General features: G+C 45.8%; 1 protein-coding gene across 1 annotated transcript in view; it reads right to left on the bottom strand.

Annotated features, from left to right (window-relative positions):
• Window positions 1-12,994, bottom strand: part of mnat1 (MNAT1 component of CDK activating kinase) — a 32,039-nt gene that overhangs the window by 3,631 nt on the left and 15,414 nt on the right. Inside the window, exon 8 of the mRNA XM_063908492.1 lies at window positions 8,369-8,490. Within this exon, the coding sequence (XP_063764562.1) occupies window positions 8,369-8,490 (122 nt within the window). The remainder of the gene's footprint in view (window positions 1-8,368; window positions 8,491-12,994) is intronic.

The following is a 12,994-nucleotide window of genomic DNA, read 5'->3' as shown; positions in this document are numbered from 1 at the left end:
TTGATAAGCTCCAAGCTGCTCTCACGTTTTCCTTCAAAGCCCTGACCTGACACCTGTCCACTCGCAACCCTTACTGATCCAGGGTCAGCATTTGTTTTGCTTCACATGAGATGAGAGGCTGTTTGAATTCAGATTGTCGTCAGCATGATTCATGACCCACACAGGGTAAGCAGACTTCCAGGCAGTTGGAGAGATGAACTCTTTCTTCAGTTCAATCAACACTGGAAAGATAAATCAATAAATCCTAACCTACCTGAGAGCGCTCCAAGGACTGAAGTCTCATTAGCTATGTTTATTAAAGCGAAGGAGCTTACACTGTAGTATTGAGTGCACATACGAGGGCAGCTGACAATCACAGGGCAGGCTATATCTGAGCCAAGGCTGCCCCCCACTTCTGTAAGGCCAGTCATGAGGCTGCTGGATGGCAGCGTGGATGTCCGGAAGTCTTCCTTTAACGCTGTGCTCCAGCAGCGGTTGAGGATTCCTGGCCTGGAAATGATGGGGGCTGAAGGGGGGAGGGGGGGGAGAGCCACACACCTGCCAGATGATTTGTCATTATAGAGGGGTCAGCACTCAGCTGTCACCCCCTAATCACCCATCCTACCCCTTAAGTCAGCCCCCCTTTACCCCCCAAACTCTACTCCAGTCCTCCAAAAACACCCCCTGCATTCCTAAGGCAGATCCGGTTTCACTCATAGCACTGCTGCCCCTCCTTCCTACACTCTGCCCTGAGAGAAAATGTACCCCTGTGAGAGACACAGCACACTGAGCACATTGTGTGGATGTGCGATGTGTGCTTATGCCCCCCCATGTGTGTGTCTACACAATTCCAAGTGTGTGAACGTTTTTGTAAGGGCAAAGCTGTTTGTATCGATACTGATGGTGAAACAGACGAAGCAGAATTTACCAGCACGGGATGTGTGAATTGGTCCAGGCTGCAGTCCAGAAACAAAAACCCCTGCAGACAAGCCAAACACAGAGGACTCTCACAGGTATACTATATCTGTCAACAGCGGTCTTTCATCACCACGGGTCAGAGGTCACACTCCTTTCCATTGAGTGCAGCTTCCTCTGGGACGTGCGAGTGTGTGAGACAGATCCTCAGCCATCAGCCTACCCACTGTCCACCAGATTATCTCAAGTTGTGAGTGCGTCTGAGGGGGGCTCGGTGCAGTTACATCATATCCTCACGAGCCTACAGACCCCTTATCCATTATCGTGCTTCTTATCATTACCACCAACAGCCTCTGCATCCAGAAAGCAAGCAGGAGAGGGAGGTGGGTGTAGCTAACACTTAGTTAAGAGGAGAACATGTTTAGAGTGTTAACAGAAGCTTTGGGTGACACTTGACATTAACACTTATAGGAATACACTATCATGTGGATGACTGACAATCTGTACGATGTCAGGAAGGCAGCGTGTTCTATCAGTGATAAAGACTAAGAGGAACACTTGTTTTGTGTCCATGAAAGACAGCATTATGGAGGTGCCCACGATAAAGGCCTATTGTGCCCAAACTCCACTTCCTGGTCCCAGCATCACCTGTCACTACTCATCCAGGGCTCTCATGTGCATCAGCCCTGCACCTCCTCTGTGTGGCCTGATGGGGGCAGTAAAGGCCGGCTGACTGCACCTAACCACAGCAGCCGTGGGGCTTGGAGAGGCATCACACATCCCGCTGAACACTTGATACAGAGAGCATCTTTCTTTCGTCTCCTGAGCTGCCACTTGATAACTCTGCCCCCTGGAGAGTTTAGAGGAAGGAGGAGGGAGGCAAAGCAGACAGGAGAGGGAGGATAATGACATGACATCAGTGTCATCGTTAACCAAATGGGGCCGTAAACAATGGAAGGACATATGCTGTGCAGTGAATGGCTGCTAGCACAAGGCACACCCATACATGCACAGCAAAGGAGCCATGACAGTTAGATGTAACATCCTGGGAATATAGCAGCGATAAAGAGAGGAAGAATAGAGTTTTCCTGAGGGGGAAGAGTCGCCTCCACAGGTATCAGTTACTGAAGCACCTCAAGCACTGAGGAGAGGCAAAGAGGATTTCAATTAGGAAGAAAGATGCGAAAAGAGTAAACAAAAACGCAGGGAAAGCTACAGCAGCAGGGGGAGGGTGATAACTCATACGTCATAGTGGAGAAGTAGATCCTACCACTGTGCGTGGCAAGTCCCTACAGTCAAATCCCCCACATGACGGGAGTTTGTTTTCTTTCTTCAGCTCTTAAGAGGGAAAATGAGCCAGCTAATCCCCCTGTACATTACTAGGCCCTTTGCCCCAGGGGTAAAAAAGAAAGAGAGGCACGAATTTCAGGTCTATTGGTGTTTGTGTGGAAAAACCACATACAACCCCAGGGTGTGTGCACAGAGTTATGAGCCCCATCATGCTCAGAATCATAGCATGCAACTCTAGAAAGTGTGCGGGCGCTCTTCACCTCTACACAGATCACTGTGTGTTAAAATAGTCAGGAGACATCACCTCACCCTCCGCTGGGTGACACAAATAAACCTGCAGGCAAGAGGCGCTGTTATAGTCGGAGTTCCCTGTTAGCTGGTGTCTCCTTCGCTGGCATTGGCCTGGTTTGGCCTGGCCTGCGTTTGTCCTGGGAGGAGACTGCTTGTCTGTCTGGCACACAGCCCGCAGAGGGAAAACAATAACACTAAAAGCAGACCTCTTTCAGATGACCAGAATACACACAAGACAAATGTTTCTCCCGCTCTGACATTTTGTAATGTTCCCTCTGTTTCCGCCCGCTCTCTGGGTCAGAAATGACACACACACACACACACACACACACACACACACACACACACACACACACACACACACACACACACACACACACACACACACACACACACACACACACACACACACACACACACACACACACACACACACACACACACACACACACACACACACACACACACACACACACACACACACACACACACACACACATTTTGACTCGTACTTCAAGAGAGGATCAATATTTGCACAGATCTATGGGATGGGAAACAATAGTGATCTGGCCTCCACCAGCTCTGTCTGTTAATGGTCTGTTTACTGAGGCAGACGGGATAATGGCCTGGGTGGGGGCTGGTGAGAGTCGGACCGTGGCCACGCTCCACTCTGTTTCTGATCTAGTTAGAAACGAAGACAGACGAGCACCTACTGTACAAGAAGCTGAGTATCAAAGCAAGGGGGAAGATGGGGCATTGTGTGAACAGTGACAGGTTTGCAAGTCAAATAGCCGAGCTTGAACCTCCACACTTTCATTGTGCCTGCACTCTCTTTTGGTTATGCAAATGTTAAATCTGAGAGACGTAACACTGCTATGGAAGCTATGGACACACTTAAATGGCCAAAGAAGCACTGCACTCAATCCTATAGCTGCTGGCAATGCAGGAACTTGTAGAACAAAACAGTGGACTGTGGAAGAAAAGAGGATATCAAATATCTGGAAAACCAAGTTCAGCTTCAGGTCTTGGTTTTGGTGGAAACTCAAAGTCTTTCAGGAAATGTTCTATTGTTATGCAAGAGCCAAAAAAACAACTTTTCCTAAACATAAAAAGGCCCTCATGGCAATTTCAATGAATATTTTTTAATTGGATGATTCAGAGCAAAATATGTGCCTTGAGACATTATCTAATAGTAGTAAAAGTAGATCAAAGCATGCTGCTCTTGAGTGAGTTCATCTGAGGTCATGCTAACCGGCGCCTCGTTCTTCAGCTCATAACTTAGCATCAAAGCTGTGTTTGTGCGAGACATAGTGTGAGAAGGCATGACTATTTGAGGCCAAGAATAGGAGTCCCGTCTCTCCAAGGTGCCATCACTCTGCTCCCGTCAGTCTCGGCACTCTGACGTCCCGGTGCTGCACCTCAGCTCCCCCGTGGTCAGTGACCTCTGACCCCTTCCCCCCACCCCCCGGCCCTTCCAGGCCCGTCAGGCCCGTCAGATGGATATGCGCCCTGCAGGGATCAGAGAACCTGGGATGCATGGAAAAAACTACTCACGGCAGTTTCTAGAAATTCCTCTGGAGCTGCTGTTCTCTATTGAGTGAAAAAGAAGAATATCACGGTTGACTTCCACTTTCATCAGAGAGTCAGAGGGGAACGCGGGGGAAGGAAAGAATGATTTGTATGCAATTTAAACCTCATACACACCAATTTAGTGATGGCAGAAATGGATTCATAAGTACTCTATGGACCATGTTTAGTGGTCCTGCTGAGTCCATGAGCCAAATCCAGGGTCAGTGGCAGTGCTCTTGGCCAGCTAGGCCAGAGCTGGAAGATGGAGAGCTCAGACCTGGAGTCAGGCCAACCAGGCAGGGAGAGGCTAACAAAGCCCGCTGCCAGGAAGTGAAGGCTGTGATAGCACCACCGACTATTCTGGATATCTCCCTCCCACCAAAGCACTTAACATGCAGTATAAGCCAACACACAAACAAACAAACAAACAGATACGCACACACCATTAGCATAAACACGCAGACGCCGAGGGATGCTTGTAAAGCGAGAGAACCCGGGCAGAAGGAGAGCATCACTCAGAGACCCATTAACCCTTGGCTCTCAACCAGAACAGTGAGCAGGCTACCTTTAAGTACACGTTAAACATAGCCAGTCCATGTTTGTGTGTGCACAAGTGATTTATGTACTTCTGTGTCTCCATGTGTATGTACATGAAAAGATTAGGTCACTTTAAAGAAGACTTGGGAGCAGTTTCCAGGGGATGAATACCATTGGTTGTCCTCTGTGTTTATGAATGAAGGTGATAGAAAAACTATGCATCGCTATTTAACCCCTTCGTCAGTCACAAGTCTCTTCTGGGGGGGGGGAGCTCTAAGGACTACTTCCTCGTGCACAGAAGTGTATCCCCAGGAGAACATCTCCAGACTAAACACACTGCTCATTCAGCTGCTCTCCTTCACCCTGCAGACAAGAGACTGATGCTTGACAAGCGCTCCCAACAGAAAAACCTCACTTTTTCCACCAATTATAGAAAGTAATGCGGAGTGGGGGAGGAGGCAGAACTTTATAATATTATACACACTGGCATTTGGTGAAACGCATTGAGCAACCTCCGTCAGAAAGAGATGGGCTAATTTCAGGGCGACCTGTGCCAACACAAACAACTGTTCTGGCTAGCTTTCATTGTCAGCACTTGAGGTTTAAGTCAAATTTTTCAGCACTCTGCAGCCAATTTCTCTTTCCCCTATTTTTTTCCCCACATATGATTTGTCCTTGTCCAAGATCCCAGTAAGTCTTTCATCGCCTACGCAGTTAGAGCTTTTTTCTTGTAGGGAACAAACTCAAACCCAGATGCTCATCTACACGGACACGGACACGGACACACACACACACACACACACACACACACACACACACACACACACACACACACAAAATTAGAACTAAATAAAACTTTAAGGTCATGAGCGTGTGTTTACTGAGCTCATGTACGAGAAAACAAGATATATTTTAATTATAATGCATGCGTGACTTCAGTGGTGCTGTGCATTTTGATGTAGTGCTTCCATTCGGGTAATGTCCATCAGCAGACAGGAGTTAAAACAGCTACTACTTCATTCCCTGGCTGCTGTGTGCTGGGACTCATATCACAGCCATGTCCACGTAAACATCATATGTTTTAGTTTGCGTCGAAAGCGCAGTATTTACTTCTACTTTGATTTTGTTTATTAGAGGCTTTTTATGTTCATCATAAAAGCAAGGAGCCATGGCAGGACATTTGGATTACAGGCAGCGATGTTGAATTCATAGCTGGCTCATAATTCTCACCGCTCATGCATGGTTCTGTGTATCTCAATGAGATTGACAGCCCTATAACCTCAGAGCAGGGGTCCTATCCTCTGGCAAATCAAACACACCTATGTACTTCAGGGGAGGAGCATTCGGTTATATTTGTGTGCATGAAGAGGAGGTAGACATTGAGGTAGAAGCTGAATGGGCACTTTTGGAAGCCCCTGTTGCCTGAGCATGCAGGCTCAACTCCGCTCCAGTATTGAGGCAGCTGTCTTTAATATAAGAGCTCTGCTCAGCCCATATTTATTCAGGTACAGCTGACAGAGAGGGGGAGACAGTGAAAGAGGCGTGGCCCTTCTTTTTCCTGGCAGCATTTGCAGTACTCCTGCGGTTTTTGGGGGGCAAAGGGACACGGCAAAAAAGACACAGACACTGAGACAGAGGGAGAATGTGAGCAGTGTAGAAGAAAAGAAAGGATTGAAGCAGAAAAAAGCATGGCTCCAGTCAGTCCTATGTTGACTGGACATCCTGTGCATGAGACTGGCCCCAGAGGCCCCTGGGGCCACTAGAGAGGGGGTGTGTGAGCTCCACTCTCCAGTCTCTCCTGATGGCTGGGTGCAAGACAAATCACCAGTGGTGCTGCTGTCACTGTGGGACTTGACCAAGACAAACAGGCGTGTTTTAAAAAGAGTACCTGCCCCCTCATGGCCCCTTTCACCTCATCCACGCTCAGGCACATTCACATCTCCTCACACATTCAGGCATATTCCCTTCACAGGTCATAGGGCCGGAGCTGTAGTCCTACACAGGGGACTCACTTTTCACCCTCTCAACACTGTATGCATTCTCTTTCCACTGCACACACACTCGTGAATACCTACCACATCACACAACTTCCATTGCGACCAATGCTGGGATTGCAATTACAGGGGTGAGTGTGAGTGTTTATGACACTAAATGTACAGCAGGTTTAAGGGACAGTGTCGGTATGCACTTGAATGTGTGGGGTTGATCATCTATGTATATCTGCGCTTGCATGCACAAAACCTCTAACTTCGCTGAATCACAAACTGCCAACTGCGCAGGAGTGTCAGCATTATTCTTTGGTTTTACTTAAAAGCACATTGCATCTTGGGAGTTGTGGTTTGTCTGAACGGGCCTGTCTGTGTCGCTGACTGCGGCCTGCACCAATGGGACTGGTGCTCCTCACTGGACCTCATTTATCTCAGTGGCAGAGCCCTTCTCTCCAGCATCGGTCCTCCTGGACCCCTGAACTGCTGACACCGCCCACCCCCTCCTCTTCCTTCCTCCTCTGAGCTCCAGCATGCGGCAAAATTTGTGAGATGCGTTTCATCTGCATATTGATCAGCCTGGCCAAAAGAAGTAGGACCTCAGCACTTCACTGAATACATAATGTAAATAAGTAGCAGTTATTCTGCTTAAACTCCACCGCAATCCTTTAAGGAAAATCTTTCACCTTAAGTAGGTGATTTTCAAGGTAATTAGGTAAATGGGGCTGTGCAACAAAAGTCAATAGCAACTTTTATCTGCAGAATAAAGAATAATAAAACCCTCATCTCAAACATGCTGACATTATGTTCAAATCCGCACATCTCAGCTAAATGGAGGTTTCTATCAGGGTGAGGCAGCGCTGAGAGTCAATGCGCTCGCCCAAAAAGAATTAAGAATATGACCCTGTTTTGCTCCTGTCACCCAATAAAAGCAGTCCGCTCTCAGTGTGTGGGCAGGCCTCAGTGCCAGCCGGTTGCAGTACAGATGGCGGGGCGCTGGGCTGTCTGATGGATAGCTTACATTCGGCAAGGACTGGACCAATGGCGTCTTGGATTGATTGGCCCAATGGGGCCGACGGGGAAAGCACTTCCTGTGTGTGTTAATGGACACTCCTACAGAGGCACTGTGGCGGCTTGTGGCAGGGCGATGGTTGTTACTCCCTCTCTCTCTTTCTCTCTCATTCTCCCAGCCCTTCCCCCCTCGGTTGCTCTCACCCTCCCAGTTAATCAGAGGAGAGTCAAGTGAGAGGAGCCAGGCTTTCCCAGCAGACATAACTCTCTAGCAGCTCTCTGGCCCTAAACCACAACATTTATAAAACACACACTATGTGGAGAAATACAAAACTACTCGATTTAAGTTTATTTGGTAAAACCTTTTTATTTATTTTACTCGTCCTGTAACTTCCCAGAAAAATAACTTTAATTTCCTAGGGTGGTCCTTGGAAATACCTTTTTAAATTGGTTTCAATTTCAAGGTAATTTCAGATGTTCTTAATTAATTACAATTACTTGGGATTTAATGGACCAGTTCTTTCAAGGAAATATCCATATACAGCTGCTTAGAAATCCGACCCAACTAATGAATCCGAACAGTCTCAAACGCCTGTCTCTATTATTCTAAAACTACTTGGCAGCAAAATGACATGGTTCTTTCAAGGAAACGTCCAAAGAATTTACGAGGAAATGATGGACTTGTTATTGGTTTATTTTCTATCACTCAACACGATAACTCTGCTCATCTGAAAGTGAAAACTCAAAGTTAATGGCTGCGGCAGATGTGTGTGTGTGTCAATAAGTCGTACCCGAGTCTGCCCAGCTGCTCCAGTTCAGGCACTAGGGGTCCGTAGGTTTCAACATGAAGGGCCTTGTACTGGTACAGAACTTCCTCTATCTTGGGAACAGGCTGAAGAGACACCGTCTGTCGCTGAGAAAAAACAATAGAAAAACCACAATTAACAAAGAACAATAATCTTCATTGTTTTAGCTTTGTGTGCAGCAACATTGGAAACTACGGCTATAGCACAATCACAATGACAGGAACAGGAAAAAACTATTCAAAAAGGTCTAATGTCAAATCAACCGCAGCATTGACAACAACTAGTTCTTGACTGACTGGTTTGGCAATAGGAGTTTTGTCTGACAACATTTAAACTTTCCCAAGGCACTGTTGTTTAGTGGACAAACCTCACTATGACAATCCCTGAGCATTTCTTTAGTGGTCAACATACTGCTGGCAACTCAACAGCTTTTCCTGATAGGAATCTGATTTTGATTTAGAAGAAACTAACAAAACATCACGCAGGAGAACTGAAAGGGCTGATGAGGAAGTATAATTCCTGATAACAGAAAGTGTACTTTGGATCCAAAATGGCCAAGAAAACAAAAAAAGACAAATCGAGTATTTGCAAGAAAAAGGTTATATATTACTTAAACTTAAATTTGGCACGGTAAACTTACTGTGCAAGAAGTGCATTTTTATTGGTTTGGCTGAGATTATTTGCTGTTTTCATTGTGTTTTCCCAGATTGAAAAATGACTGAAATTGTTCATCTAAGAACGTATACTTTTTGTTCTCTTACAGCCTTAAGACCTGCAGTGGCAAGCACAGAAAATGTAGCCAGTTTTATAAAAAACTCAAGTAGTCAAGGTTGAGATTTCAGTCAGGGTACTCCAGTTCCTAATGCTCTTGACCATGGTGATTGAGAGAGAAACACGATACTTCTTAAGGACACTGTAGAATTGTTCGATTTGGGGCTCTGCCATCAAAGGGGAATTTCCGCACCGCGTCAGACCACTTTGTTTTCTCCAGCATTAAAGTAATGAGACTCAGAAGAAAAGCCAGGATCATGAAACAAACCTGGAATTAAGATGATGATGTCTAAACAAACACCAACTATTTTAGAGAAGAGCAAAGGAACTTGGAGACAAAGGAGAGATAAAAAGATAAGAAAAAAAGCAAAGAAAAAAGAAGTGGGGGAGTAAGAACAACACAACACAGAGGGGAGCTGATGAAAACCAAACTAAACGAGTAACATGTGCCCAGCGGCCTCAAACTGCCCGCCCTGCGAGCACACACACGGGGAAATAAAGCAACCAAAGCTGAGCTGGAAGTTACAAAAGCACTGAGGGATGAACAGTGAGACAGCAGTGGATGCAGAGTTTCTGAGCCAAACACAACACCGTGGTAACTGTTCAAACCAGGCCAGCGTGTAGAATAGTGAAGAAAACAATCACCACCAACGCAGAAATCTTACGCTGTATCATTCCAATGTTATTCCAGATCAAGATTTAGTGTTACAACAATCTGGGATTTTTCATTTAATATATCAAAGTCTGTAATAGCTTAGCTTATTATTATTTTAGATAGAGTTTTGTATTTAGTCATTGTTTGCCATGGTGAAAATCATTGACCACGACTATTTTAAAGCAGGATTGAATTTTTTGACAAAGTTAGCAACTACATCATACCAAAGTACATCGATATTTCATATATTTAACTCATTATATCAGCTAAAGAAAAGACGCGCCTGTTTACATATGTTAGACACTAACACTTTTATGAAAATGTACTATATCACGATATACTGTATATCCATACTGCAATATAAAATGACATTCACTTTGATAGAGGATTTTCCAGAATTACTTTAAAGTACCTTAGCAGAACGAGCCTAAACCTGTTGCGTTCTGCTGTGGTTTAAACATGCAGGAGGGGGAGCAGCAGGGGTACGACAACGGCGTTACATTTACAGCATAAGAGTGGGTTTTTCCAACAAAGAAATGGTGAGGGACGATCTACTCTAAGAAACAACATGTATTTCGGCATCATTACCTTATGCTATTGAAACCACAGCCGCTAAAATAAATGATAATTATTTATGACTGATTTATTTTTATATATATATTATCATCAAACTCTTGCTTCTTGGCTTTAATGGATCATTTAACATGTATCCATGATGGTTTACTACTAGAACTACCCACAAAAGTCAATCAAATAATGGACCCAAGAACAGATACATTTTGGCCTATCGCTAAATACTATTTAAATGCTTTACGTTGTTCATTTTTTTCCTTTAAACACAAATGCTAGACACAGGCATCTCTGTTTTTTTTAGTCAACCTCTAACCCCAGGGTGCCAGGGATCCCCTATCCTGTCCTATCCATTCATTCATCCAACACAGTGGAGCCCCACCATAGACTAATGAAACCCAGACAAACCAACTCAAACTCAGTCACTCTCCCTCACTTTCACACTCCTTCAGTCCCTCCATTTATCTTCTTTCAGACTTTCAGCACTGGTTAACTCCCCTGCTGCGCCAATCAAAGAGATTGGGATGAAGGGGTGGAGGGAGAAGCAAAGAAGAAAAAAGTGCACAATGTTGGAGGGGTAGTGAAAGAGAGGCAAATTAGGAGTTGCAGATAGCTAAAGGGCAGCAAATCAGAGTTTTGAGCGACAGACGGAACAGAGCCAGCCCCGAGTCTGGAAGATTTCTGTTGCATTCCTCTGTAAGGGCACCTTGAAAACTGGCAGAGACACTTAATCAGGAACAAACACAGACATGCATACACATGGACAGGCTCTGCTCCTCTGAATATATTTACCAAAAATTGCAATTTGAAAGTTTATGGTACTTCGTAGCTTTTCCGATGCAAGTCATGCTGTCCGTCTAACACAGAGCTGCCTGTCAACTGCATCTAATAGTACTGATGAAACTTCCAATCGGGAACACATCATGTCCTATTAAAAGCTTGTGTGAATTGCAGCATATGAATGTTGTTTTGAAATGCTCCGGTGAAAGAAGGCAACAGAGGGGGAGAGAGAGGTGACCCTCACCCAGGCCCAGCAAAGCAGAAATGGCTAAGGGGCCGCTGGAACAACACCACTGAAAGAGCCAACACAAACATCTGCTTTTACCATCACAGAGGCCCGTCTTACTACCTATACAAGCTCATGTGTGCCCTCAAAGTGCTTTCAAGTTTGTGTATAACTGATATTTCAGAGTCTTATAGTACCCCTGTGACTCTAAAATGAAACTCTGGAGGTCATCAATCTTAATAAAAACAACAGGGGAGGATGATTTCAGGAAATCACCGTTGTGCAAGAGGGAGTCGTCCTGCTTCTGCTTCTTCTGGTGTTGTGATCCTCCAACATCTAACTTGAGTTATAGTGATGGGGCAATACCAGCTTAAATTTCTAGGAGTGGACTCGTTTTAAAAGGTCAAGAAAAGCGGCTTCTGTCGCCTGTCCTCGTGTTGGTGTAGGGGACAGGTGTGCTGGCTTGGAAAACTGTTAAACGCTCCACGCATCTTGGGCGGGGGGGTTAATTTGACATGTGGTGTGCCGTCACATTACTCCTTCAACTACGCTGTCCTTCTTCACCATCCCTTCTGGGAAAGCAAGAGGGTTGACACTTCTGACAGAGTGATATGGCAGACATTCATATGACTTTTACGGGATCGGGGTCTCGTAAAAATTACATTAGTTTAAAAAGTTTGACAGGTCTGTGCCTTTAGGGCATAGCACCCAATGTACCAAAGTCTTAATTAAAAAGTAGAATATTTAAGCAACATTGTTTATTTTGTTACTCATCAACATTTCCCAATGTTCTCCTTTAATGCTTTTACCATGTGTACAAACTTTATGTATGATAGAAAATGACTCTGTGATGAAGGACGTCTTATCTAATGTTCACGATGCCAGCCTTGTCTAAATGCTCATTGGTCAACAGCTCTAATTATGGGTCACCACTAACATTGCCACCAGAAGCATGTGCTACACACACACACAAACACACACCCACTGCATGACCATCAGCACTCTCCAGGCCCCCCAACTCTCCTCTGAATTTGCAGCTCAGCAGGACACATCAAGGTCGCATAGAGACTAACCCCTCCATCAGCACCTCCAGAACACATACACACGCGCACACAAAACCACACACACTTCTGTTGTGGTTCCTGAGGGTTCGGGGGCCTCAAGCAGGGCCCTGGTCACTAATATACAAAGTGATAATGAGAACAGTGGTCAGCATTATATTGGGGGTTACAATTAATAAGGCTAGTTAGGGGCCATCCCATCCTCAGCTCTCACTTCCACCCTCTGCCCTGGCACTGCCCGTGCTTCTGTCTGGATAAAGAGCTTTGGGCTTCCCACAGGCGCACTGAGCAGCAAGTAGCAAGTGTAAACGCTGCTGCCCACACAGTGCCTCCCCTCGCCTCACAAGTTTAAATATAACTGCCTGTCCGGTGGCAGCTGCCCCAGCGCAAAGCCCCTAAAGCCGACAACTCCTTTTTCCGCCAGGATGGGCTAGGCCTGGGCGAGGGTTGCTGAGGCCGACCCACCGGGGCCAAGCCAGGGGCAGAAGTGTGAATGCCCACAGGTGCTGATGCCAATCAGGGTTCACTTTACCCCCGGACCTGACCCC

This window comes from Eleginops maclovinus, chromosome 19 (assembly GCF_036324505.1).
Source record: "Eleginops maclovinus isolate JMC-PN-2008 ecotype Puerto Natales chromosome 19, JC_Emac_rtc_rv5, whole genome shotgun sequence".
NCBI classification, from domain to species: domain Eukaryota; kingdom Metazoa; phylum Chordata; class Actinopteri; order Perciformes; family Eleginopidae; genus Eleginops; species Eleginops maclovinus.
The sequence above is the reverse complement of the archived record's forward strand: the minus strand, read 5'-3'. Positions and strand labels throughout refer to the sequence as shown.